Source organism: Ursus arctos, unplaced genomic scaffold (genome assembly GCF_023065955.2).
Source record: "Ursus arctos isolate Adak ecotype North America unplaced genomic scaffold, UrsArc2.0 scaffold_23, whole genome shotgun sequence".
Classification (NCBI taxonomy): Eukaryota; Metazoa; Chordata; class Mammalia; order Carnivora; family Ursidae; genus Ursus; species Ursus arctos.
Window position 1 is genome coordinate 45,442,150 of NW_026622908.1, and position 24,854 is coordinate 45,467,003.

The following is a 24,854-nucleotide window of genomic DNA, read 5'->3' on the forward strand; positions in this document are numbered from 1 at the left end:
TGGTGCGGGAGGCCAGGGAGGAGCTGCAATGCACAGTGAGTGGGGAGGACTGCCCAGTACCGTACGGGTCCTGGTGAGATCATCCCAGAGCTCTAGGCGGACAGCGAGCTCGGCATGCCTTGCCAGAACCTTCTGGCTCCGTTTAGAACTCACCCCTCCTATTCTACCCCCAGCTGCAACAGCAGCACCTTGAATGCTGAGGGAAACTATGAATGGTCACCCCATGCACGTGGGGTAGGGTGGACACCCTCTTCCGTGATGCCTGCCTGCTGGGCTGGGCTGGGCTGGCCGGGGGCAGGGTGCATTCCCCTCTGAGCTCACTAGTCAAGCCACAACCTGGCACCTTCCTCAGCTCTCCAACCCGTCAGTGACGGGAAGAAGCGAGAAGGATCCATGCACAATTAATCATACACGCACACACGTGCCGACCCACTCACTCTCCTCTGGCACGGCTACTCCCTACAGCCAGCTTGGCCAAGCTTGGTTTTGGCTTCCGCGAGGCTCCAGAATGACCTTACAGGGGGTCCTGGCAGAGATCTGGAGGACACAGAACGACAGGGACCAGAGCACCTCTTTGGAAGCCGCAGTGGGGATGGCCTCATGTGGCTGCATCTCATGACAGGTCTTTACTTGGGGAGCGCAGCGTCCTGCCAGGACGTGCACAGCGCTGTGCCAGAGTCCAGGAGAGCGGGGTGGACGGAACGCAACAGGTGCGGCCAGCGCGAAGGTGTTCTGGATTCCCCTCTTCACGTCCGCTCTGGCTGCTCCCCGGGGGCGCTTCCTGGTCGTCCCTCACTGGACGAGACCAGAAAGCCAGCACCGGGCGTCTGTGTCTAAGCCAACTGTGGGACTTACCTTGGAGCGAGGCTGGCAGGCTTGGTTCCCGTGGGCGAATCCAATCCTTCCCCCGGCTTTGCCGATTTCTCTCGGTTCATTTGCTGTAGGATTGAGTTCAATTCACTGATCACGTTTGCCTTCGGGCCTGAGCGAATCGGGCTTCTGACCTCGGAGACGTCCCCCCACAACTTGGAGGTCCTTGGCGGCGTAACCTTCGGGGCCCCAGGCTGGGTACTGCCCGGCGGCGGCGGGGGCGCCGGGGGAGGGATGACAAAGCTGTCCACGTCCTCCTCCACTAGCGCGTCCTGATAAAGTGCATTGCTTTTGGGAATGATGGGCTTCACTTTTGGCTTCGGAGGTACTGGGGGCTTGTCCACCGTAAATGCTTGCCCATCTGCATAGACTGTGCAGGTGTCCACGTTCTCCCCGCCTTCGGAGGACAGGGTAGACATGCTGGACACCGTGGAGATGGTGCTGGTCGTCTCGAGATGGTGGTCGCTGCTGCTCCGGCTGTCCACCTCCTCGATCCCAGAGTCCGTGACCGCGTCAAAGTTCTCGGGGGGCGGAAGGAATGAGGCAGGCAGGCAGTTGGAAAGGCCAGCCGGCTTCTTACTGTCTGCACAGTTGGCTGGTTGGCTGGGGTTCAACGAAGGGGACTGGGAGGTGTCCTGTTTCTTCTGCTTGACCAGGTCCGTGAGAGCGGGGACAGAAGCGATACGGTCATCGGGGATATCAAAACTATTTGCGAATTCCAGGGGGGGAGGCAATGGCTCTGTAAAAATAAACTCCTCATCCAGATCCACGGATGCCAGAGGGGGAGGAGGGATGCGGAATGGTAAAATCACCGCCTCTTCCACAGAGCCCGCGGCCACAATGGTCCTGCCAGGCACGGCGGCGGCGGGCTCGGGGCTGGCGGCGATCTGTAAAGCACCGTCGGTTTCGGGAGCGCCTTCCGGCACCTCGGACAGCGAGTGGTCTGGCTTGGCCTCCACATCGGCTTTCTCTTCCTCTTCCTGCAGCAGGTGGTCGGTGGTGGCAGCGTCCACGGTGTGGACCATCAGCAGTCCGGCCGACCTCTGCTGGGATGTGTCCACAATGTTGATGAGCATGTGTTTCTTGTCCTCGCCCTTCCGGTCCTTGCCCAGCTCCGTCTCATACTTGTTCTCTGTCTCCTGCCGCCTTAGGGGCCCCCGTGTGTTCTGCCTGGTGACCGGAGGGAAGCCTGCTTCCACGCTGGGCCGCATTTTGGTATCGATATAGAGAGGTTTGTGGAGGTCGGCCTTGGGGGCCTCCCCCTTGGGGCCCTGTTGGGACTCCTTCATGGCTCGGTCCCTTGCGGACAGCGCCAGGGCCAGCGGGGAGCTGGGGTCCAGCAGCCTGCCCGTGAGAGGGTGGACGTAATTCTCAGGGCTGGCCGCGCTGCTGCTCTTGGGGGGCACCGCGGGGCTGCTCTCGGGGCCCTTGGCTTTGGATGTGGAATTCAGCGGCCTGCTGGCCTCCCCCTGAGCTGTGGCCTCGCCACCACCCACAAAGTGGTTCTCAGGCTCCCTGGGTGCTGCGCCCGGCGTGGGCAACAACAGTGGCTCGGTGCCATCCTCCTCGCCGAAGCCGACCTCCTCAGGGAAGTTGGAGGAGCGCACCCGGGGGGCGGGCGGCCCCAGACCCACGTCCTCGTCCCCCAGGTCTGTGGAGAGGAAGGCCGGGGAGTTCCTCCTGGCTTCCAGCCGCTTCTCCCGGTCGCGGACGGCCCCGGCGATGGCGGCGGCGAAGGGGCTGCTGACGGTCAGGCTGTCGTCGGGGCGCAGCTGGCCTGGCTGCTCGGGGGCCTGTGGGTCGATCTCCGTGCTGCTGCCCTGGCTGCTCTTGCCGCTGCTGCTGGTGGAGGGCTCCTTCACGATGATGGTCGGGATGGGGATGGAGCACGTCTTCTCGGGGCTGTCCTCCACATTGGACTGCTTCACCAGCATGCCCTTCCGCCGGGCGGGCTTGGCGGGGACGTACACGGCTTTGCTTGCGATCCTCCCCACCTCCGAGTACGGGTTCTCCGGCATCTGGCCCCTCTTGTTGCGGAAGTTGGCCTGGGCGGCGGCGCTGCGACTGTAGAGGTCCTCGGAGTCCAGGGAGTAGCGGTCCAGCTCCCGCCGGTAGTACAGCCCCTTGTCCCTCATCACGGTGGCCACCGTGTCTGAGCGAGCCGCGGGGGGCACCTTGGCAGCGGAGTTCTGATTGAACGCCGGCTTGATGGTCCCATAGACTCTGGGGGTTGGGGACTTGGGGCAGTTGTAGGTGGTGGGGGATGGGGGCGGGGGGGACGGGGGCACGGACTGCGGTGGGGGGGGGATGTCCTCGGAGGTGTCGGGCATGGACAGGCTTCTGGTGAACTTCAGCATCGGAGGGGCCAGGAATTGCCGCTCTTCCTCCGTTATTCCTGCAAGGACAAGGCGGGCTTAGTTTTAAACCGCGACAGTGACGTCCCGCCAAGCTCCTAGGTTTGTGCGACACGCTATGGCTGCACGCTCACAATGAACCGCAGTGCACACTTGTTCACGGAACACAGCACAAGCCACAATGGCAAGAGCTTACGTGGCCCATCCGAGCCCCCCAAGGAAAAGAAAGGAAACGGGGAAAGAAAAAAAAAAAGGTGCTGGGAGGTATCGAGTGCGTGCTGTTGAGATGTTCTGCGTGCGGCGGCCAGAGCAGCAGCGGGAGGGACGTGCGAGGAGGCCAGGGCATGTGCCCGGGGCCACGAGCCGCGTGTGAGCACGTGGGTGTGCGTGAACACGCGCTGGGGCTGGGCTGGGTCAGGACGCATCTGTCCTGTCGGGCTTGGCCAGGGCCCTGGGGCTGTTTTTGGCCCCGGGGGCAGAGGCTGTCATGATGCCCATTGGAGACCAGGCCCCTGTGACGTGGACGGTGCCGCTGCCGAGGGGCGTCAGAGCTGGCTTTGCCCGCGTGACAGGAGCCCGGTTTGTCGCCTGACTTCTCTGGGCCACCTGAGGCCTTGAGGGCGTTGGCCTCCCTCAGGAGGATGGCTGTGAGGCGGAGAAGGCCCTTCTGGCTCTTGAACACGCCCATGAGGGGTGGGGGCCCAGACTCCTCTTTAACCCAAGGCCCCAAGCCCAGCCAGGAGCAGCTTCCAGAGCAAACTCTGGGCCACTGGCCTCAGGAGTCCCTCTGGGTCCTCCTAAGACACTCTGGGCCAGGCTGAGGGGCCAGGCGCGTTCCACCATTACCACTAACCCGGGTCAGCACTTGGCACAAAGTCAGGGCGTGCCCCAGGACCAGACCTGGCGAAGCAGCACCTGTCGGGTGCGAATGTGCCCAGGGGCCTGGTGTGGTGATGGCGGGCGTCCGGCCTCGCTGGGCCTGACTCCTCTGTGCAGGTCGACTGGGCAGGGCTTACAGACTCTTTCCAGCGGTCTGAGATATCGAAACATCAACAGAATGCACTCCAGGAGACGGGAAGCGGACACAGACACAGACACAGACAGATGGGAGGGACTCGGGGCTCACGCTGGGGGCATGCGGGTGTTCAAAGAGGTAACGGAATGAATTACTTCAAATAAAAAAAACTTCTAGGACAAACTAAAATAATTTATTCCAATGAAAATTTCCATTCGATAAGGGTATTCCCAATTTAACGTACTCCTGTGGGAGGGTATTTTGGTATCGAACAGACAGATTACTAAAAGGCCTTCTTCTTGACCGTTTGTTACACGTGGGCTGCCTGACAGCGATGGTCCCAAGGAGTAATAATTTAAGAATACACCTTATAGAGTAAGTATAGGGTTGCATTCAGATCACAGATTCCAAACCGCAAGGTTCACTAACCTGATAGAAAGATTCTGCTGTCTGACAGGAGGAAATCAATTGTTATTAACCAGGTACAGAGCCGGGGACACAACATGGCGTCTGCGCTCCTCTGCGGTGGCCCTGCACTCCTGGGAGGGCAGGTCTTAGGAGCCAGACGCCACCTCCACCACAGTCACTACCGTCTAGTCACTGCCTACTGTGATGACAAGGAGCCAGGCCCCCAAACAGCAGTGCGGGAGATGCTTCCAGAAATCAACCCGCAGCGTCCCCAGGGGCCAGCCTGGGATGGCTGGGGCCACCGGTGTCCGGCAGTGGCCCAGCTCCTTGAGAATTTACGTGGTAAAGCCAGTGCTGGAGCTTCTCACAAAGGGGCTGCCTGGCAGGGTCACAGTTCCCTTGCCTGGAAGCGTCAGTAAGTGTCACCGGGACATTAACAAGGAGGTACGGGGCTTTCTACGACACACGGTACATTGGTTTGTCCGAGTTCTAGAACCTGGCCCCACCACCCTCGAAAGTATGTCCACCGAGCTCGTCCTATGCAACATGGCAGCTTCATTCCGGGCAATATGGGGAATGTGGGGATCGCACTGAGCAGGGGACCCCCTCCACCGGCCACTCTGATCCCCACAGGTCGAGGGAGGGGGCTTCCCGGACCACCCCGGTCTGCCCTCTGCCTCCCTCCTACACATGCCCCCTCACCCTGCTGGTGTTAGCACAGATTACGTGCTCGCAGGCTGGATTTTGTCCCAGCAGGTAGAAGGGTTCTAGTCTGCTGGGGCACTCAGAGGCCCCCGGTGGGTGGGCTCGGGGCGCGGCTCTGCCCTGGGGCCTCTGCGGGCTTCCCTGAGAGCCAGGGGCAACCTCTGGGGTGTAGGCCATGCTTCTTACCTATTGATTTCTGCCTTCGCATCGTACCTCGGGGAAGGCCCAGAAATGGGCCTTTCGGGCTCCCGGGAACCGTGGGCGTCATCACAGCGATCCCCTGTCGTTCGTACACGGACTGCAAACCAGAGAGCCCGGAGTGAGATGGGCCCCGACCAGCCCCACCCATGGCAGTCAGGCCCAGCAGCCTGGGCAGCGGGCATCTGTGACCCAGCTTCCCGCACTGCTCCCAGCAGCAAGTTGCATCCAGCCGAGGCTGATGGGACGACCAGCTTCAAGGACCCAGAAGGGGCTCTCCCTGAACACTCTGCTGGCTCCTGCCCCCTAAATGCCAGCGTGCTCGGGGGAGCCGTGCTCTGGCCGACTGGCCCGAGTGAAGGGACCAGGGCCGATGCTATATAGGAGAAGGCACACAGCGGCGGGCAGCGCAGGAGCCCCGGTCGCCCTCCACATCTCGGTACAGAGCGGGCGGGGTGCTGGTGTGAGCGAGCCGCTGCAGGGCCGCCCCGGAGCTCCGAGGCATAGAGCCCGCGGCAGGTGGGCCGGCCCAGCAGGGACCTAGTGCTCACCTCCTCCACTTAGGAAGCGATTCCCGTGCAGCCCCCACCCAGCCTGCCGCTTCCCTGTCTGTACGGGGCTGTTGGCCGCCCCCCACCCCGCGGCATCAGGGGTGACTCTGAACCTGGGGGAAACGTGTGCGCGCTCGTGCATGTTGTGCTCAGGCCCCCGGACGGTCTTCCTACTCACACCGTCTCCCCGGGGCTTGGGGCGTCCGCCTGGTTCTCAGCCCGAGCCTGGGCTGGAGAGCACTGGGGGCGGGGGCGGGGAGCGGGGAGCATGCTGGACGCGGGCAGAGGCTGCAAACAAGGCAGGCAGCGAGGATGGTGGGCAGGGCCGGGGGGAGGCTGGGCCTGCACGGGGAGGTGGCCCGGAGCTTGCGGGAGCCTCCTGGCGTTCTGGAGATGACGGGGGTCCCAGGACGAGCATGTCTATTGTCGTCACTAGCAGTTGCCTCTGTTTTAATGTGCGCCACACAAAATTATCCTATCCATGGGCGATGTTTACGGGTGTGACCGTCAAAGATGAGATCAGGGGAAACCAAGTGACTCAATGTGAGGTGGGTTCCGAGAAGGTACTAAGGAATCGGGACTGGGTCACTCAGACCTGCCACCAGGCATGGAGACAGAGCGCAGGTGGCCAAGTCTGGGAGAAGGTGAGGAGCACCCTGCCCGCGCAGCTCGGAGCACGGGAGCTGCCACCGCCTGGATGGCCCACCCACCATCCCCCAGGGCACGGCCACTCACGTTCATGTCCGAGACGGACGGGAAGCACCGGCTGGTGGGCCGCTGCTTGATGGTGGCCACCCTGGACTCCATGGCCACGTTATCAGCAGCGCGGGATGGCTTGGAGGCCGGGACTATCTCCTCGGGTTTATCTGCAGCGTGAACATGATGGTGGGAACAGGTGTCAGTGGTCAAGCCCCTGAAACAACCAGGGGTCTGTCTCTGGCAAGGTGCCCTTCACACGTGCGCAGCGATTTCCCTGCTCTGGCCTCGACCATGCAAGCGGGTGCACCGCACCACGGCGTGGAGCACGCATGCATCAGTCTGCCACATGCACTCACAGTGTCACTCCAGGGACGCGCACGCGGACAGGACGGGGGGGAAAGCCCTCAGCGACACAGCCTCAGCCCCCGTGGCCCCAAACTCCCGGAAAGTCACATCTTCACTGGAGCCACTCGGATTTGTGCCGATGGAACTTACTCTTGACTGTGTTAACTAAACCGATGTTTGGAATCTTTTTCTTTTTAAGAGCTCAGAGGCACGGCTCCTTTGTAACCAGAGGCAGTTGCCGGGGTGCAAGGCCCTTAAGGCCCAGGTCTGGAGGCAGTGGGTGCAGCCAGCTGGGCTGCATAGCCAGGTGGGCCACGCTGGCCAGTTCGGGGGTGGGCTTGGGGGCTGGCTTGGGGGGCTGCTCAGGGGCCGGCTCGGGGTCTGGCTCGGGAGCCGCCGGGGGGCGGGGGGGCAGCTTGGGAGGCCGAGCCCACACTGCCTGGGCAAGACCCGATTTCCCAACAGTACCACATCCTCATTTCTTTGTGAAAAAGAAAGTAAAGGGTTAGTTACAAGTGATTTTTACAAATTAAAAACTTAAGAAAATTTTAAAACTAAAATGTTAACTTTTTTGGAAAATGTGACAACGTCAGCACATCCCAGAATTGCCCTGACGCCCTGGCTTTATCAGGAGGATGCCTGAGACCCTGCAGAGCAAGGGCGTTCAGTGGGGTGTGCCCCAGCTCCCCTTCCAGGAAGACCGTGGCCAGGTTAGCATGAAGCCAGCATGAGGGAAGCCTGGTGGGAATAGCCCGTTTTGGATCCTGTCAGGCACAGCACTCTCCTTGCTCCCCCAGGGCTATCAAGGCCACAAGCCTGAGGCCTCCTAGCACCCCCAACCTTCTCTGGGATCTGGTGACTCCCTGCAAAGTGCACGCTGTCGCAAAGACCCAGGCCCCTGGGGTCCGGCCCACGCCCCAAGCTGTGAGGTCAGCTCACGAGTGCTGGAGCAAACAGGAGCTCCAGGCGTCAGGTCATTCCCATTGGGTGTGACAGCCACTTGTAACGGGGACTTCCCAAGAGGAGCTAGCCCCCCGGAAAAGCCCCCCAGAGCCTCGACACTCTCAGAGCCCCGACCAGGGAGGGTGTGTGTGTGGGGGGGGACCAGGGGACCCGGCAGGCAGCCACCAGGCCCACCCCAGTCTCCCCCAGCACGCACAGGTAGGACTCTCCCTGGGGAGCTGCTCACAAGGCTCCCGACCCCAGAGCTGCATCCTGGGTCACAGGTCAGCAAGCTACGGCCGGGGTCAAATCCTGCCCGCTGTTCCCAAGCTATACAGACTGTTAACATTTTTAAGAGGATGTTAAAGGAGGGGAAGGAGAATGTGCCACAGAGAGCCTGTGGCCTGCAAAGCCTGAAACTCTGGAAAATGCTTGTGCCTGGCTGGGACCCAGTCCCAGTTCACCTGCCACTGAGCCCCAGGCACGGGGTTCGGGCAGAGGAGCCTCAGGGAGGCCCTCCCGCTCCTCCCCTACAACACACAGGCTCATGCCTGCCTCTCCCCTGTGAAGCGAAGAGCCCGTCCTTCCCTCCGTCCTGCCCTGTGGTCCGGGCTGGCTCTCCTCCTGGGCGCTGGGGGCGCTAGTAAGCGTTGGTCCCTTAGGGAGTTGATCAGACACCCAGGTCACGGTGTCCCCAGCCCGCCTTCCTCTTCGAGGCTCTCGGAGCTGTCCTGTCCTCCTCGCCTGTGCTCAGGGCTACAGAGGCGCCACTCACCCCTGCCCCCGACGGCTGCCGCCCCTGCTCCTTTCTCTCCTGTCCTCCTGCCTTTGCTGGGTCTCTGTCCCTGTTGCTGTGCACACCCCACCTTCCCGGAAAGCTGCTTCCTCCGGGAAGCCGTCCCCTCTCTGATCCGGGCCAGGACTCCTTCGTGGCTGGGCTCTACCTCGCTTCTGTGCAGCGGTCCCAATGCTGCCCTCAGCCGGGCCACGCTCCTTAGATCACGGCTCAGGGGCCTCTCACGGCAGCGCTCCGGTGGTGCTCGGTTAGCCGCCTGGGTCCTTGTGGCCCATGCCTGGAAGCCGGGCCCCTCGCCGTGGCGGCGGGTTTGCTTCCGCTCAGGTGCAGGAAGTTGGGTGTCCTCGGAGCTGGGAGCCTGTCTGTGGGTCCAGCCTTCGCCGCAGCACACGCACTCACCGGGGCTCCCCCAGGGCCCCCGGGATGCGGAGCCCAGCACTCGTCCCGTGGGGGGCCCTGCCGGTGGAGTGCTGGCTGTGCCGCAGGCTGCATCGGGCGCGGTCCCCCTGGGGCAGGGAGCCGGGCGGGACGCTATCCTGGGATGCAGAGCTAACCAGCCGCATCTTGGCGAGCCTCCTGGTTCTAGCTGTCGCTCTGGTTTGAAGCCCCTTCCCCCGCATGCTGCAGGTCTGCTCCGCGGTATCGGTACTGCCTGGGATCTTCACGCGCCCTGAACAAGCAGGCGGCAGGTGATCGCAGAGCTTCTGGGCACATGGCAGGCACCCTAAAAATACGCCTTGAATGCTGGGTGTGCACAGGTGACGCCAAGGTCGCATGGTAAGAAATCGTCCCTGGTGGAAATTCTAAATGCCTCGCTTTTCACCCTAATGAGAACCTGGAACAATCTGGATCTGAGGTGCTAAAGGTCATGCAGGTAAACACTGGGGACCAGGTGGTGGGAGCTGGGGCTCCAGTCGAGGTCATCCAGCCTCTGTGCCCCCACCTTGGGCCAGGGGTGCTGAGGCCCCCCGTGGGCAGTGGAGATCTAGGATTGCCATCAGGATGGCCTGCCTGGTTGAGCTGGTGGTGAAGTCAGGGCATTGTCCATACCACACTCACCCACGGTGAGAGGCCACCTTGAGTGGATAGCCTTGTCTTTGTCATACACCTTGGCCCTCCTGCCTCCACCCAAATGCTCTTTGGAGCCAACAGCAAAGTGTCTTGGCTTGTGGGGGGTAAGGCTGGTTCTCTGCTGCTTCTTCGGTGAGAGCCACTTAGTGTGGTTTGTGCGATTTGCACGGAGAGACGGCTCCCCAGGAGGCAGGGTCTCCTCCTGGCTCCGGTCTCAGAGGGAGACTGCCTGCCTGACTCAGGACCACTCAGCCCCTGTCTCTGAGGGTTTGTTTACCAGAACACGAGCCAGGGCTGTGAGGCTCCAAGGATTATTGTGTTTCATTTACAAAAGCCAGGGTTTGGGTCTCTATTCAGGGGCTCCGAATGAAAAGGATTAGTGAGTCCAGCCCCCTGCAGTCCTAAAATGAAATATTCTGTGGCTGAGAACAATCCTGCAGACACATTTGAAAATGGGCAAATCTTAAAAAACCAGCTAGTAGAGAGCTGATGAGGGGCTCCAGAAGCAGCCCTGTATTGTAATTTTCTGTGCAAACTTGCGGTCTGTTCAGGGGACAGGGGTCGTGCTGTCCATCAAGTGCAAGCTTGCTGGTGCGGGGATGAGGGCGCTCTGGGGGGTGGGGGGGAGGTGGTGGATTTGACAGCACGGTAAGGTCACCCATGGAACCAGAGCAGGGAGGACCAGAGCATCAGGAGTCCCCGCCGCCCCACCCAGGAGCACACCCTTGACCGCAGGCAGTCATCCAGTGTGCCCTGAGCCGTCCTGCTGCAGGAACCCACGCTCCATGAGCCAGACCTTGGGGTGAGACCCTGGGCAGGAGTTCCTCCGCAAGAGGAAAACAAACAGCGTCAGCCCCAGAGGCTAACACGAGCCGTGGGGTCTGGAAGCAGCAGCTGTGGCCAGATGGACTCCCTCTGGCTCAGTCTCCCTGCGGGGACATGCAGGGAGGGCTGCTCTGACTCCATTGGGCTGTTCCTAGCCCAAGGGCCCCCAGGAGTCTCCCGTCTTCCAAGGGACGGGCCTGTGGTGCAGCCAGAGGCGCTGGCAGGCCGGGAGGCCACGGCGACGCCGGTCCCATCACCCAGCCTGGCTCTCACCCTGAGCGGCCCGGGGCTGGGGGCTCTCCTGGTGGCCCATTCGCCCTTGTGCCCACAAGTACGCTGTCTGGGGACTACGGCAGGTCTTGGAAACACCGGAGGACAAAAGCAAGGGCTTCTCGAGATGAGGAGCCGGAAACTCACTGCTTGCAGCCAGAGCAGGCGTCAGCCTGGAGGGGCCAGGACTGGGGGCTTCTCAGTGCGGCGAGAGTTTCCTAGAACGGCCGCGGCCAGTTCAGGACAAAACAAGTTTATTCTCCGTCAGTCTGGAAGCCAGAATCCCCAAATCAAGGCGTCCGCAGGATGGTTCCTCCTGGAGGCTCCTGGGGAGAATGCTTCTCACCTCTTCCGGGTTCCGGGGCTCCAAGCGTTCATTCCTGGCCCCTCCAACCTCTCCTCTGTGGCCCCCTCTCTGTGTGTCTGACTCTCTCCCTCTTCTGTGAGGTCACTGGCATTGGGTCAGGGCCCAGCCTAGTCCAGGATGGCCTCGTCATGATTATATCTGCAAAGGCCCTGTTTCCAGGTAAGGTCCCTTTCATAGGTTCTAGCTGGACGTGGATTTGGGGGCACTACTCAGCCAGTATGATGTAAAGGCTTGGTTTTCCCCTGATGCACACGGACCCTCTGGAGAATGGGGAATGCTTCTGAGGAGCTGAGACCAATCCCCTGGAAGAGCCGGGCGGGGGGCAGCGTGGTGGGCAGGAGCTTCTCTGCATGCCCACCGATGTTTGATGCTCCCCACGGCGTGAGGCTAGACTGTCCTCTCCCTCACTGCAGTGAGGGGACGGGCCTGTCAGCTGGCATGGGCCCCTGGAGCCCTGCACTGCACCCCACAGTCCCCTGGGAGCTGGGTGGGCCATGGCTGCTGGCCTTTTGGGGTCTTGCGTGCACACCTGCCTCCTGCTCTGGCTGGGGTCAGGAAATGTGGGGAGGGGCACTCAGTCTCGAATTGCATCCAGTCTTCCCAGCTGTTCAAGGCGGGTCCCTTGCCTGTCCTCTGTGTCGATTCTGCTCTGGGCTGTGCTGGCCACAGGACTGTGACTTGTCTTTTCCCACGGTCCAGAGTGGCTGTCACGGAGGAGGGTGAAGTGGATGGGGCCTGGGGGGTGCAGGCCACGGGCGCCCCCTGGACAGGGGACTTCCTTGGCCAACTCTGTTATGCAGTGCAGCTCTTGGGAGCTGGCGCTGGGGGGGCTTCTTCAGGACAGGGTGGCAGACAGCAGGGCAATGGCCTTGGACTGAAGGGGCACCCCGGGACAGATGCAATCGCGGAAGCTTTCTGTGTCCTGGGCACCCACCACGTGGCTGGCACGGTGACCGGTCCAGGAAAGGCCCCTGGGAGTTTCCTGGGCAGCCCCCGGAGGTGGGGGGGTGGAGGTCGGGGAGGGGAGGAAGGAGGCACTCTGCCTTGGTGTTCCAGCACGCGCTATCCTGCCCCCAGAAGCTCCCGTGTTGGATTCTAAGACCCACCCCTTGATTTCAGCGATCAGAATACCATCTGTGTCTTTGCCTCAGTGCCTAGGGTCATGGGATAGGGGCCACTCTGCGCTCTCCCCCCACCCCCAAAAGCAGTTTTGAAATAATTATGCTTCTTTCAATTATGGGGGTTAGCTGTCTCCAGCAGCCAGGTGAGAAACACCTCAAAATGTGGATGCTGGGGAAGGAGGGGCCTGCGTCCATCAGGGCCCTCGTGGGATTGGAGTCTCTGCTGTTCACAGTACGGCGACCATCTCCCACCCCACGCTTGTCGGCTCCCTCCTTCCTACCAGCTCAAGGACAGCAGGCACGGCGCGGGCCTATGGAAGAGCCAGGGGCTTTCTGGGAGCTCGAGGGGGGTAGCCCCTCCCCGCCTGGCAACAGTGGCCAGCAGTCAGGGGTCCAGCCCTCCATCCTGTGCCAGGGACTCCGCTGGCCTGCACCCCCACCGCCTGCTGCATGTGGCCATGGCCTGGACACAGCGTAGAGGCTGCCGGCCGGTGGGGCAGGTCCGGCCGTGACAACCTGAGGTCCCTCGGCCTTCACAGTCATGACGATGACACAGCTCTGGGGGGAATGCACAACACTCTGTGGGGAGAGGAACCACAATGGGAGAAGCGAAGCAGACGGGACAGACTGAAACAGGACGTGGTCCGGAGCTGGGCCCCTCCACGGTCATGGTAGTCTAGACGCCACGCCGACAGCCACAGAGGGGTTCTCTTCCAGAGGGTGTGCGGGCGGGGGCTGGGGACAGACACCGGACTCGCCCCTTACCCTTCTTCTTCCGGATGGAGGCTTGCAAACAGAAAGGGGAGCGTGAGTCCGGAGATGGCAGCGTTCCCCCAGGGCCTGGCTCAGGGGCTGGGAAGCCTAACCCTCACCTGCAGCTCACGGGGGCCAGACACGGAAGGCCCGGGTGTCTAGAGAGCTGGACTTACAGCTTTCCCAGGAACCGGGGGATGGGGTGACCTGCCCCGTCTGACAGGCCCAGCTGGCAAACCTGCTTTCTGGCCACGGATGAGGCACTGTCCCGGGGCGTCCCTCCTACTGAGCTCCCTGCCCCACCCCCAGCTCTGTGCCCATGTGGCAGGGGAGAGACAACGGGAGCAGACGAGGAGGAGCCCCGCGACCCCGCACAGGGGACAGTCAGGCCACGAGACGCCGCGGCCCCTTAGAGGAGGCAGTGTGGCACGTGCTGTCCGGGTTTAACAGGCAGGCAGCGGTTCTGCTGTTATCCCCACCAGGTGCCAGGCCAGCTGTGTGGGGACGGTCAGGCTTTGCTGGCCAGAAGAAGAGGGGCTTGTGGGGAGTTGCCTGTTCTTGGCAGGGGGTGGGCAGCACCACGGTAGGGGTGCTGATTTCTAGAAGGCTAAGCCTCAGTGACAGGTGAGGGGAGCTAGCAGGGAGGCAGCCGGGGCCCAGGGAAGGACCATGCAGCCATAGCACCGTCCCCACCGTGGACACCCTCCCCCCTGAGAATGCTGCAAAGAAGGGCTGCTCTGTCCTTTCTGGGGGGAGGGTCCAAAAGGTCTCCCCATGAAGGCTGGGATCAGGTGGGAGTGATGTCCAGTTCAACACCAGTGAGGGGTGCTCAGACGTTACCCCGCTGGGGCCAGCCGGGCCCAAGGGACGGGACTTGTGTGCAGGTGCACAGACGCTCACCTGCCAGCACCTAGTGAGGCCCCCTCTGCATTCTCTGCAGAGTGAGCCCGTCAGCCCACTCGCTACTTCCGTGCGGTCAAAGCCAGCCTCCTTCCAAATGTGTCCCTGGGCTCCATGGTGACGCCCAAGCATGACATTTAACCAGCATCCGGGCAGCCCACACCGGCTCCAGGGTCCTCCCTCTCCCAGCAGCCATCAGTGCCACTGGACCCAGGGCACACAGTGCTCTGCACACCCTTCCCTGTCTGTACGACAGGGCCAATGGCTACAGCCCTCCTATTCCTTGTAGACCTTTTAGAAGATGCCAGGAGCTCCTTACCCCCGGTATGCAGCCTGCCAGGCTGGCCAGCCCCATCACTATCTATGCCAAACCCCAGAGGTGGGAGCTTTCTGGTCTGAGCGTGCACAGAGCACCAGTAAGGCAGATTTCGGGGGTGGGGGAGGCCCTAGACAGCAGGGGAGCTGTTTGGGGGACACTGTGGGGCAGCTTACCTTTATCCACTAGTGAGAGGCCCAAAAATTCAAAACAAAACAATGTTAGATGAGCCGAAAAGAGGAAAAGGCAAAACTAGTAACCACCCCCGAAGCCAGCAGGATTCCCACGGAGATGCCAACGTGGGAGCCGCCCCCACACAGGGACCCGACGCCATTCCTGGGTTTCAGGGACCGGGGCAAGCAAGCGAGCAAAGGCCATGCACGGCCTGAGGCTGCACAGAGGCTGGTCCCACTGTGTTCCAGGTGCTGGCAACAGCGCGGGGCTGGGCAGGCCGGACGGGCGACTCTTACCGAGCTCCTCCAGCTCCGAGGTCATGGACTTGGAGCGCAGGGTGAGGGCCGTGGTTGGAGCACGCTTGGGCGGCGGGGGAGCTTCAGGGGCAGATTGGAGAGACAGAGGTGTGAAAACCTGGCTAGGATGTCGCCCACCCCACCCCCATGCTTCCAGCATGACCTGGGAGCCAGTGGCCCTGAGCCTGCGGGGAAGGCGGACAGGCGGGCGTCTCCCCGAGGTGGGGGAGCAGCAGCGGTCACCCACTGGGGCTCCACTCAGGCTGCGATGGATCGGGACCACCTCACCCTCCCTGAGTGAGCAGAAGTCCATGGAGCTGGTCCAGCTCTCTCCATGCTGTGCCTGCGGGTGACTAACGGACTGACGGTTCCGGCAGCCTTGCAGCCCCCCCTGGCTCCCTCCCCCCATCGCGGCAAGGACTAGGGCCTCGCACGCGTGCTGATGCCCCCAGACCCTGGGCTGCAGAGCACAGCCTTGCCGGATGCCCCTCTGTCCAGTGGGCAAGCCCACAGTCCTTCTCAACCTTCCTTTGTGGCTTCTTTTCCTCATCTTGAGGATGGGCCCCCCAGAAGGAGGTGCGGGGGCCCCCGAGTGTGTCCAAACACAGGAGGCTGGAGAGCGGGGGCGGGGTGGCGGAGCGGGCACCTTTCTTCCTGGCCGTGTCGTCCGGGTCGAGATTCCTCGTCACCGTGACCACCTTGAGGACGAGGTGGTTCCCTCCCTGGCGGATCATGTTAACCACCTGCCGATGGCCGACTTTGACAACGTTCTCGTTGTTCACCTGTGGGAAAACGGGGGCTGTGGGTGAGGGGCCACGCGGGCCGAAGGGAACAGCGCCCACCCCCAGGCAGCGGCAGCCCTGCCTCCCAACGGATGGACGGACGTGTGGTCAGCAGGCCGACAGCACGAAACCGCTGTGGTTCTGGAACCGAAGATGCTTTTGGGGGGACCAGCGGGAGGCTGCTGTGGGGCTGCAGATCACCTGACCATGGCTGGGGGGTCTGTCGTGCCGTGCGAGGCGGTTTCCAGCTGCAGGGGACCAGGACTGACTCTCGTCTCACCCGAGGGTACTTAGGTGCTCGCTCTGGCAGGCCTGGGAGAAAGTTCCTGGCCGCCAGCCACGTGCGAAAAGCCAGACAGGAGATTTCCAGGGTCCCGGGGGTGTGGCCCTACCACTTTCCATTTTCACACTCAAGAGGAAACACTAATTGTTTCTCACATAGTTTGGGAACACACATCACACTAAAACAGCCCATTTCTTCTGGGTGCTCCCTCCCTCCTCCTCTCCTGCTGGGGAGGCTGGAAAGGCATAAAGTCTTGGCTGACAAGGTGCTAAGGGCCACGGGTCCCCACCTGCTCATCCAGGGACCCCAGATGAGGCTTCCATCATGGCCGCTCCAGTGTTCGCTGAGCTCCTGGCCACGGCCTGCCCCTTGACCTCCGTCTGTCCCCTGGCATCGGCAGGCAGAGGTGGGACTGTCCCTCCCAGAGCTCGGCCCAGCAGCAGACCCGCTTTGTCCGCTCCCACCCTCCGCCGGCGGGGGAGAGAAGACAGGGTGGACCGGGTGGCTGAGAGCACAGAAAGCAGGGGGATCTCAGGCATTTGGGTTCCACACCTCCGGCCGGCTGAACCGGACCTCTCCTGGGGGGCTCTGGCACCTGCCATCCCCACAGCCCCCAGGGTGGGCGTCAGGCACGGAGGGCAGCAGAGGGAGTGAATCCACAGATGGTGGAGTTCATGACCACCCTGTGCACTGTCCTCCAAGAAAGAAAAGTCCCCACTGCAAAGAACAAGTGAGAAGGACCCGATGCCCTGCCCGCCCCGCAACCGGCATCCCCATGTTGCTGTAGTTGCTAAAACCCGAAGTGCAAGATCTCCTCAAGCAGAGACGTTACCAGGCTTGGTGACTTCTCACCGTCCTCACACCCGTGCAACCAGGTCCACACACCAACAACGGGCACACTCTTCCCAGAGAGCCTGGCAGGGGGACTCACGAGGGGGACATGTTGCAGCTGTTCTGGACTGCAAACGACGTCCCTCCCCTCCCTGCCTCTCCTGTACGTGCCCCAGAGAAGTGACCGTTGCTCATTCATTCACTCGTCCACCACTCCTGCTCAGAGCACCCACTAAAAGCCAGGATGTAAGGGGTGATCCTGGCGGGCGGTCTGTCCCTGCCCCTCTGCAGCCCACATTCTCATGGGGGCTCGACCACGCACAAGTCAGTGCACCAGTGAGACTCCAGCTGTGCCAAGTGCCACCTGAGACAACAGGTCCAGGCAAGCGGGGACGGGGAGCAGGTGTGCGGTGGGGGTGGGGAGCCCAGGCCCAGGCGCGGGCTGAGGGAGCCCCTCTGAAGGAGGATGGGTGCCAGCAGTGCCCTGGGCCCTGCCTCCTTCCACCTGCAGGGGAGGGTCTTCGCCTCTGGCAGTCCTGCCTGAAAAGTCCCAGGCATTCCTCCTCGGGCTGGGCACCCAAAGAGCTGCCTCTGCTGAGGACAAGCATGGCACCTGCTTCGGGACCGAAGGGCCGGGCTTCTCGAGCCTGCTCTGACTGTGGGCCCACCGTGCTCTCCTTTCCCCGTGCAGCCTCCCCTCAACCAGCCCCCTCCTACATTCCCATCCTGCTTTGGAAGGAGTTCTTCCCCCAGAGTGAGAATACCAAGGTCAGAGCTGTGGGCTGTGTGGCTCCAGACCTTTGTGGCCCAGTCACAGGTGCACGGTTGAGCACTCTGACAGCGGGGGCATGGGGTGCCTACAAATACCCTCCTGCCGGAAGAGCAGGCAGAGGCACGAGGCAGCACCGTTCAACTCGGAACCCACAAGACTAGGACCAAAGGCAGGACGGGACACTCGGCGACATTCTCCTTCCCAGCACAGGCTGCAGAGAAGAGCAAGAGCCCTGCTTTAGAATTTCCTAGCCTTTAATCCAACTCAAAATCCAGTTTCTCCCCCAATGGGACTGTGGAACCCGCTACCAGCCCTAAAACATGCTCTGAACCGCGTGTGTGGAGACAGGAGCCTCAGAGACCGATCGGGTGAAGTGCTCGCTGCTTCCTCAGACGCCCGGGGTTGGCAGGTTGAGCTTCTACGGGGTTCTGGTGTCCCTCAAGGCACCTGGGCCTGCAAATTCTGGCACGCTGCCACCAGAGGGAGGTGTGTGCCACGATCACTTGCCACATTTGTAGAAGGTTAACGCAAATCTGGGGGCTCCTGGGATCACAGCCTCAAAGACAGAAACGGATTCCGAGTCACGGGTCCGGTTACTGGCAGGGCAGAGTAGCAAGTCTCTCCATTCATTGTTCTTACACAGACATGGAGCCACCCAAGGAGGGAGGACACCACGGCCACGTCCTGCGGAGGGCAAGGACCCAAGTGTGGCACCCACCACGGTTTGGAGGACTTCTGTGAAGAACAGGAAGACAAGCCTTCCTCTGCACTTCTGTACTTTTCTAAACCATTCTCTTCTTCACTCAAATGGTTATTCCAAACATGAGACTCACATGTGCACGCAGTTTAGACAGAGGTCTACAAGGCTTGTTACCAAACCTGGAGGACCCACCACCCAGGAACCACTTCTCGCTCCCAGAGCCTCAGCTCATTCTTTCTGTCCAACCCCGTGTCTCTAACCACGCTTCCGTGTTGTTTACGTTTTGATGTTTACGCTTTAGAGGTTGTCCGCTGACACCACCACGGCCCACGATGACTTCGCTCGGGGTCTCTGAGCGGTGGCGCAGTCGCGACGAGGACCAACCACCTCTGTTGCGGGTGCACACGAGGGCGTGTTGATCGGCACCTCTGGATTCGACATGCTAGCTGCGGGCAACAGCCCCTTCCTCCCAATGTGGCAACTGACTGTCTATCCAGACATCATCGAATGTCCACCGCGAGGTCAGAGTCGCCCTTGGCCGAGAACCAGTAATTCGGGTCTTTCCTCTCAGCCGCCCGCCCCATCCTCAGGATCTCACCGTCAGGTCCCAGTCCCGCCAGAATTCCTAGGTCCACACCCAGGATGCGCGGCACGGCTGTGTAGCATCTATCCACGGCCAAGCCACACAGCATATTATGACGACGTTGTGTTTTCCCCGGGGCAAAATCATTTCCTATTGTTTGTGTGTTGGTTTAATTTTCTATGTACTTACCAGTAATTCCAATCCAAACACTTCCTAATTATGCAAATCTCTTTTCAGAATCTTCAAATACGTCGGGTATTTTGCTAAGTTTATCTTCTTGAAGAAACTTAGACTCCCAAAGACTTCTGCTCTTCTCGGCACAACATGGGTTCAGTGTTCTCTGTGCCTGTGTCCCCAGGATTCCTTTCAATTTGGTCTTGTGTTGGGGCCACGTGATTCCCAGACCCCCTGGATATATTGATTGCTACTTAGTGTAAAGCCTCATTTTTGGTAAAGGACGTTCTCTAGTTGTTTCCCAAAGAACGGAGTTTGGGAGATGATTTTTTTTTTTTTTTGAGACATTGCTTATTGGAAAATGGCTTTTCGAAAAAGATTTATGCATTAGAGAGAGAGTGAGCTAGTGGGGGGAGGGGGAGAGAGATAATCTTCAGCAGATGTCACACCCAGCATGGAACCCAATGCAGAGCTTGATCTCACGACCCTGAGATCATGACCTGAGCTGAAACCAAGAGTCAGACGCTTAACCGCCTGAGCCACCCAAGCACCCCGAAAATGGCTTTATCTGCACACTTAACTGGAGTTAAGTCTGACTCGGTAGAGAAAGCTCCTGAGACCATCTCCTTTGTAGGTAACACAAAGTCTGGACAAAACAATCCCCTCGCCCCCAGATTCAGACAAACAAGAACAACTCCCTGAAAGCTCTGGGGATATAAACTGAGGTAGGCAGATTTTGGATGCGAGTGGAAAACTGGAAGCTTTGGGCCACGGATAGAGTGTGAGGTGAGTCACCCGTAGCTCTGATGGAAAACTGCAGCCTTTCTGGCTTGAGAAATCAGAGGACAGAATGTGGGGTGGCCACAGCGGCCAAAGCGAGGGGAGAATCCCAGAGAAGAGCCAGAGATGGCAGCCCCTGCTGTGTGTAAACTTTCCCCAGATCCCTGATGGATGTGTGAACTGTGCCCGCGCGGCCTGACCAACACAGCTGGCCCATGAGGCTCAGGTGCCTGAACTTTAATTTGAGCTGTTGCCGCCACAGGCTGGACGCCGCAGACGGAGACCGACCAAGGTAATCACCAGCTAAAGCACAAACCTCAACACTCATCCAAGGAACGTACCAGAATCCACGCTGTCACAGAACCGTCACGATATCCAGGATCCAGTGAAAATCTACGTGATGAACCCAGACGTGACTAAGAGGTTGGAATTATCAGGCAAGGACTTTAAAGCAGCTATTACAACAATACTCATCTCGGTATAGGAAAACACACTCATATTGCATAAAAGGTAGGAAATACCATCAAAGAAATAAAAAATGTAAAAAGAAGTGAGAAGGCTAAAACTGAAAAATGCAATGCTGTCGGTTAAAAAACGCACTGGATGGGCTTAATAGCGAGATGGATGTGGCGGAGCAACGAGTGAGCTTGAATCAACATCCACAGAATTTATCCCATATGAAGAAGAGAGAGAAAGGATTTTCAGAAGTGAACAGAATCTTAAGGACTTGTGGGACAATGTCAAAAGGTCTAATGTTTCGAGTCCTAGAAGGGTAGAAAATTGGAATCCCAGAACAAGGAGAGAAAATAGGTCAGAATATTTAAAAAACTGATGGCTGAGAACTTCCCCAATTAGGTGAAGGACATAAATTTAGATTTAAGAAACTCAGTGAAGGGGCACCTGGTGGCTCCGTTGGTGAAACGTCTGCCTTGGGTCAGGTCACGATCCTGGGGTCCTGGGATCGAGCCCTGCATCAGGCTCCCTGCTCAGCATGGAGTTGGCTTCTCCCTCTCCCTCTGCCCTTCCCACCCCCACTCCTGCTCTCTCTCTCTCTCAAATAAATAAATAAAATCTTAAAAAAAAAAGAAAAGAAACTCAGTGAATCCCAAATAGAATAAATATAAAGAAAATCTCACCCAGGCACATTACAGCCAATCTGCTGAAAGCCAAAGGTAAAATGAGGAAATCTTAAAGCAACCAGAGAAGCATGACGTATTCCTTAAAGAAGAACAATGATTTCGATGACCGTGAACTTCACGTCAGAAACCATGGAGGCAAGACCATGGATCATTTTTAAACTGTGTAAATAAAATAACTGCCAACTTAGAATGCTCTATCCAGAGAACATATCTTTAAAGAATGAAGGCAAAATAAAACATTTATAGATAAGCAAAAGCCACGAGACCTGCTGTTAACGGCAGTTCTTCAAGCCAGAAAGGAACGATACTAGATCTTAGAGGCATGAGAATATCAGAAATGGTAAATACATAGGTAAAATATTAAAGATGATTTTCCCTCTTATTTAAAAAATAGGTGCGACTGAGGCAAAAATAATGTCTTGCGGGGTTTACAATGTCAGTATATGTGACGCCTGTGACACTGTAACATACAATGGGGCAGGCGTGAGGCAGACACACCTACATGGTTGCAAGGTTGTTATATTTCATGTGAATTTTGCAGTACGAATTGTTAACTTAAAAGTTAAGGATGTATACTGTAATCCCAGAGCCCGCCACTAAAAAGAACAAGAAGCCAGTATATTAAAATGTAGTTCTAAAAGTAGTCAAATAGGGGTGTCTGGGGGGCTCAGTAGGTTAAGTGTCTGCCTTTGGCTCAGGTCATGATCTCAGGGCCCTGGGACTGAGACCCGCATTGGGCTCCCTGTTCAGCAGGGAGTCTGCTTCTCCCTCTGCCCCCTCCTCCTGCATGTGTGCTTGCTCTCTCCCTCTCAAATAAATAAGTAAATAAATAAGTCTTTAAACAATAAAAGCAGTCAAACAATCCAAGAAAAGCAGAAAAGGGAGAGGAGAGGAAAAGAGAACAGATAAACAGAAACAAACTGGTGGGCCTACACTGAATGGCATCAATAATCACATTAAATGTTAATGGGATAAAACTCCAAGTAAAAGGCAGATATTATTCAAGTGGATTACAGACAAAGATCTAATATGCTGTGTATGCACTTTAGGTACAAAGACACAGAGAGGCTGAAAGCAATGAACACAAGTCTTCCCACGGGTGGAGTGCCTATATTAATATCACACAAGAGAGATGTCAGCCAATTTGAATAACAGTTTGGCAATTCCTCAAAAAGTTCAACACAGAGATATGAAATGACCCAGAAACTGCACTCCCAGGCATATTCCTAAGAGAACTGAAGATATGCTCACACAACTTGCTGCACACAAAATTTCATAGTGTTACTCCTAGCAGCAAAGAGAAGGGGATAGGGGATGAGGAATGACAGTCAATGGGCGTGAGGTCTCGTTCTATGACAGAATGTTCTAAAATTAGACTGTGTGCATGGTTGCGAAATTCTGTGAAGATACTAAAATCCACCACATTGGGTGCCTTGAACGGTTGAATTTTACGGATATGAATTATACCTCAATAAAGCTGTTATTAAAAAAATAGACTTCAGGGAAAGAGTATTAGCAGAAACAAAGAGGGATGCTTCATAATGCTACAGGAGGGAATTCATAACAAGGACAACGGTCAAACATTTATGCACCTGCTCACGGGGCTTCAACATACTGAAGCAAAGTTTGATGGAATAAAAGAGAGAAATGGGGATCTCTGCAAATACAGCAGGACACCGAATACCCCTTTGTATTCAGCTGGACAAGAAAATCAGTAGAGAATAGATGATCTGAGCAAACATCTCAAACTAATTGATATTTATGGAATAGTAACTACAGAACACACATTCCCTGGGCCACACAGTTCTAGTTTGGAAAGAATTTTGCTTCAGGAGTTTGAAGGGGATGCTTCGCTTAGTTTCCAGGTCTGTTCCAGAGGGATCTACGACCTGATCATGTTCATGGAGCCTGCATCTGCTCCCTGCCACCCCACCCCAAGGCCGGAGAGCCTCACAAGATTGCCCCTCTGCTCCAGGCTGTCTGAGGTGTGCTGACCTGTGCTATGTCTGGCTCTGCCCTCACCTCCCACACTGGGTCCCCGGGGTTGGGGGGCTCTTCCATTGGGACACTCATGCCCTTCTGTTCTGGAACGCTCCCTTCAACTAAGTCTTGGCCATTCATTCCCTTGCCTTCCTTTTCTCCTTGAGGCAAACTTACTCCTTCTGGACAGGTCCTCCAATTTAATTATCTTTCCTCTTTCATTTCCCACATCTTCTCTTTCTGGGAGATTCCTGTCGGTTTTATCTTGTAATCCACCTGTCAGAATTTTCATATCTGCTGTAGTATTTTTAACTTCAAGAGCTCTGATTCTGTTTTGTGACTGTGACTTTAAAAAGGAATATTTTTTGTTCTATCTTCGAGGATGCATTATCTCCTCTTATCTCTCTGAGCACACGCATCATACCTTTCTGTACTCCTGTCCTCCCCGAGCGGTCCGTGTCCTCCATCTCCTCCACAGCATGTTTGTTTGGGGCTCTCTCTTCCATATTAATTCTTTTTTTTCATAGGAAGCAGAAAAATACTTTATGCCAAAAGATGGCAGAAATAAGAAAGTCATCCTGAAAATACACATTGGGACGGATACTCCCCGCAAACACGCCCTCCTACTGACTGCGCCCCTGGAGTCTCACAGACTTGGGACGGTTTTCAGACACTTTGCCAATTCCTGTGTCATGGGCGGGCTGGAGTCATCTATCAATCCCCAGGTTCCCAGGGGGAGAGCAACATGTTTCTCGGAAGAATAGCATCTTCTTCTTCTTTTTTTTTTTTTTTTTAAGATTTTATTTATTTATTTATTTGACAGAGAGAGCCAGCGAGAGAGGGAACGCAAGCAGGGGGAGTGGGAGAGGAAGAAGCAGGCTCATAGCGGAGGAGCCTGATGTGGGGCTCGATCCCAGAACGCCGGGATCACGCCCTGAGCCGAAGGCTGACGCTCAACCGCTGTGCCACCCAGGCGCCCCGAATAGCATCTTCTATATCAGAAGGGGCACAAACATTCTGCAGGGCAGCATGCTTCAGGTTAAGCCGGCACAGAAATCATCAAAATGTAAAAAAAGTGACAGGAACAGATACTACACCGCAGAATAAGATATTCACAAGTGGGGTGGACGTTTAAAGCAGCTGACGGCCCGAAGAGGCAAGTCAAAGGAGGTATTCTGGGTTTGGAGGTGATCTTGCATCTAGAAAAATTCTCTGTGGCCCTAATGAGTGAGCGCTGGGGAGCGGGGCTTCCTCCTCAAGCCCATGATTCTTGAGGTACCAGATGGTTCGAAGAGGGGGGAGTCAGGCCAGGACTGCAATCGGCCAAAAGACAGCACAGGCTCTCTCTCTCCAAGATAAATAATAACATAAAATCTTAAAAAAAATGGGGCGCCTGGGCGGCTCAGTCGGTTGAGTATCCGACTCTTGATTTCGGCTCAGGTCATGATCTCAGAGTCGTGGTATCGAGTCCCACGCTGGGCTCTGTGCTCAGTGGGGAGTCTGCTTGAGATTCTCTCCCTCTGCCCCTCCTCCCCCTCTCTCTCCCACTCTCTCAAATAAATAAAATAAATCTTAAAAAACAAACAAAAGAGAGAGCAGCAAACAGAACAGGTCATCGGGTGGGACCCTTAGGGACGAACCTGGGTACCAAGAAGCCGACGAGGCCCCAGAACACACTCATCACGACACGAGACCCCATGAGGCCCTTCACACCACGGGTGCCCCCCGAGCCGCCGGCCTGGCCCTGCCGCCTCGCTTTCTACAGAAATTCCTTCATCCGCGTGATGCTCCCTGGCACTCAGCGTGTATTCAGGAGCGGCCCCTAAGGAGCGGATTTCTGTCCGAGTCAGTGGT

At 57.9% G+C, this 24,854-nt stretch overlaps 1 protein-coding gene across 6 annotated transcripts in view; it reads right to left on the reverse strand.

The window, feature by feature from the left end:
- The window catches only part of SHANK2 (SH3 and multiple ankyrin repeat domains 2), a 503,000-nt gene that overhangs the window by 12,630 nt on the left and 465,516 nt on the right, over positions 1–24,854 (reverse strand). For all 6 annotated transcript variants that reach the window (XM_026482959.4, XM_026482956.4, XM_026482958.4 and 3 more), the window contains 5 exons: positions 15,623–15,758; positions 14,977–15,057; positions 6,837–6,967; positions 5,539–5,650; positions 856–3,265 (listed from right to left, as the gene is read on the reverse strand). In XM_026482959.4, coding sequence (XP_026338744.3) covers positions 856–3,265; positions 5,539–5,650; positions 6,837–6,967; positions 14,977–15,057; positions 15,623–15,758 — 2,870 coding nt within the window. The remainder of the gene's footprint in view (positions 1–855; positions 3,266–5,538; positions 5,651–6,836; positions 6,968–14,976; positions 15,058–15,622; positions 15,759–24,854) is intronic.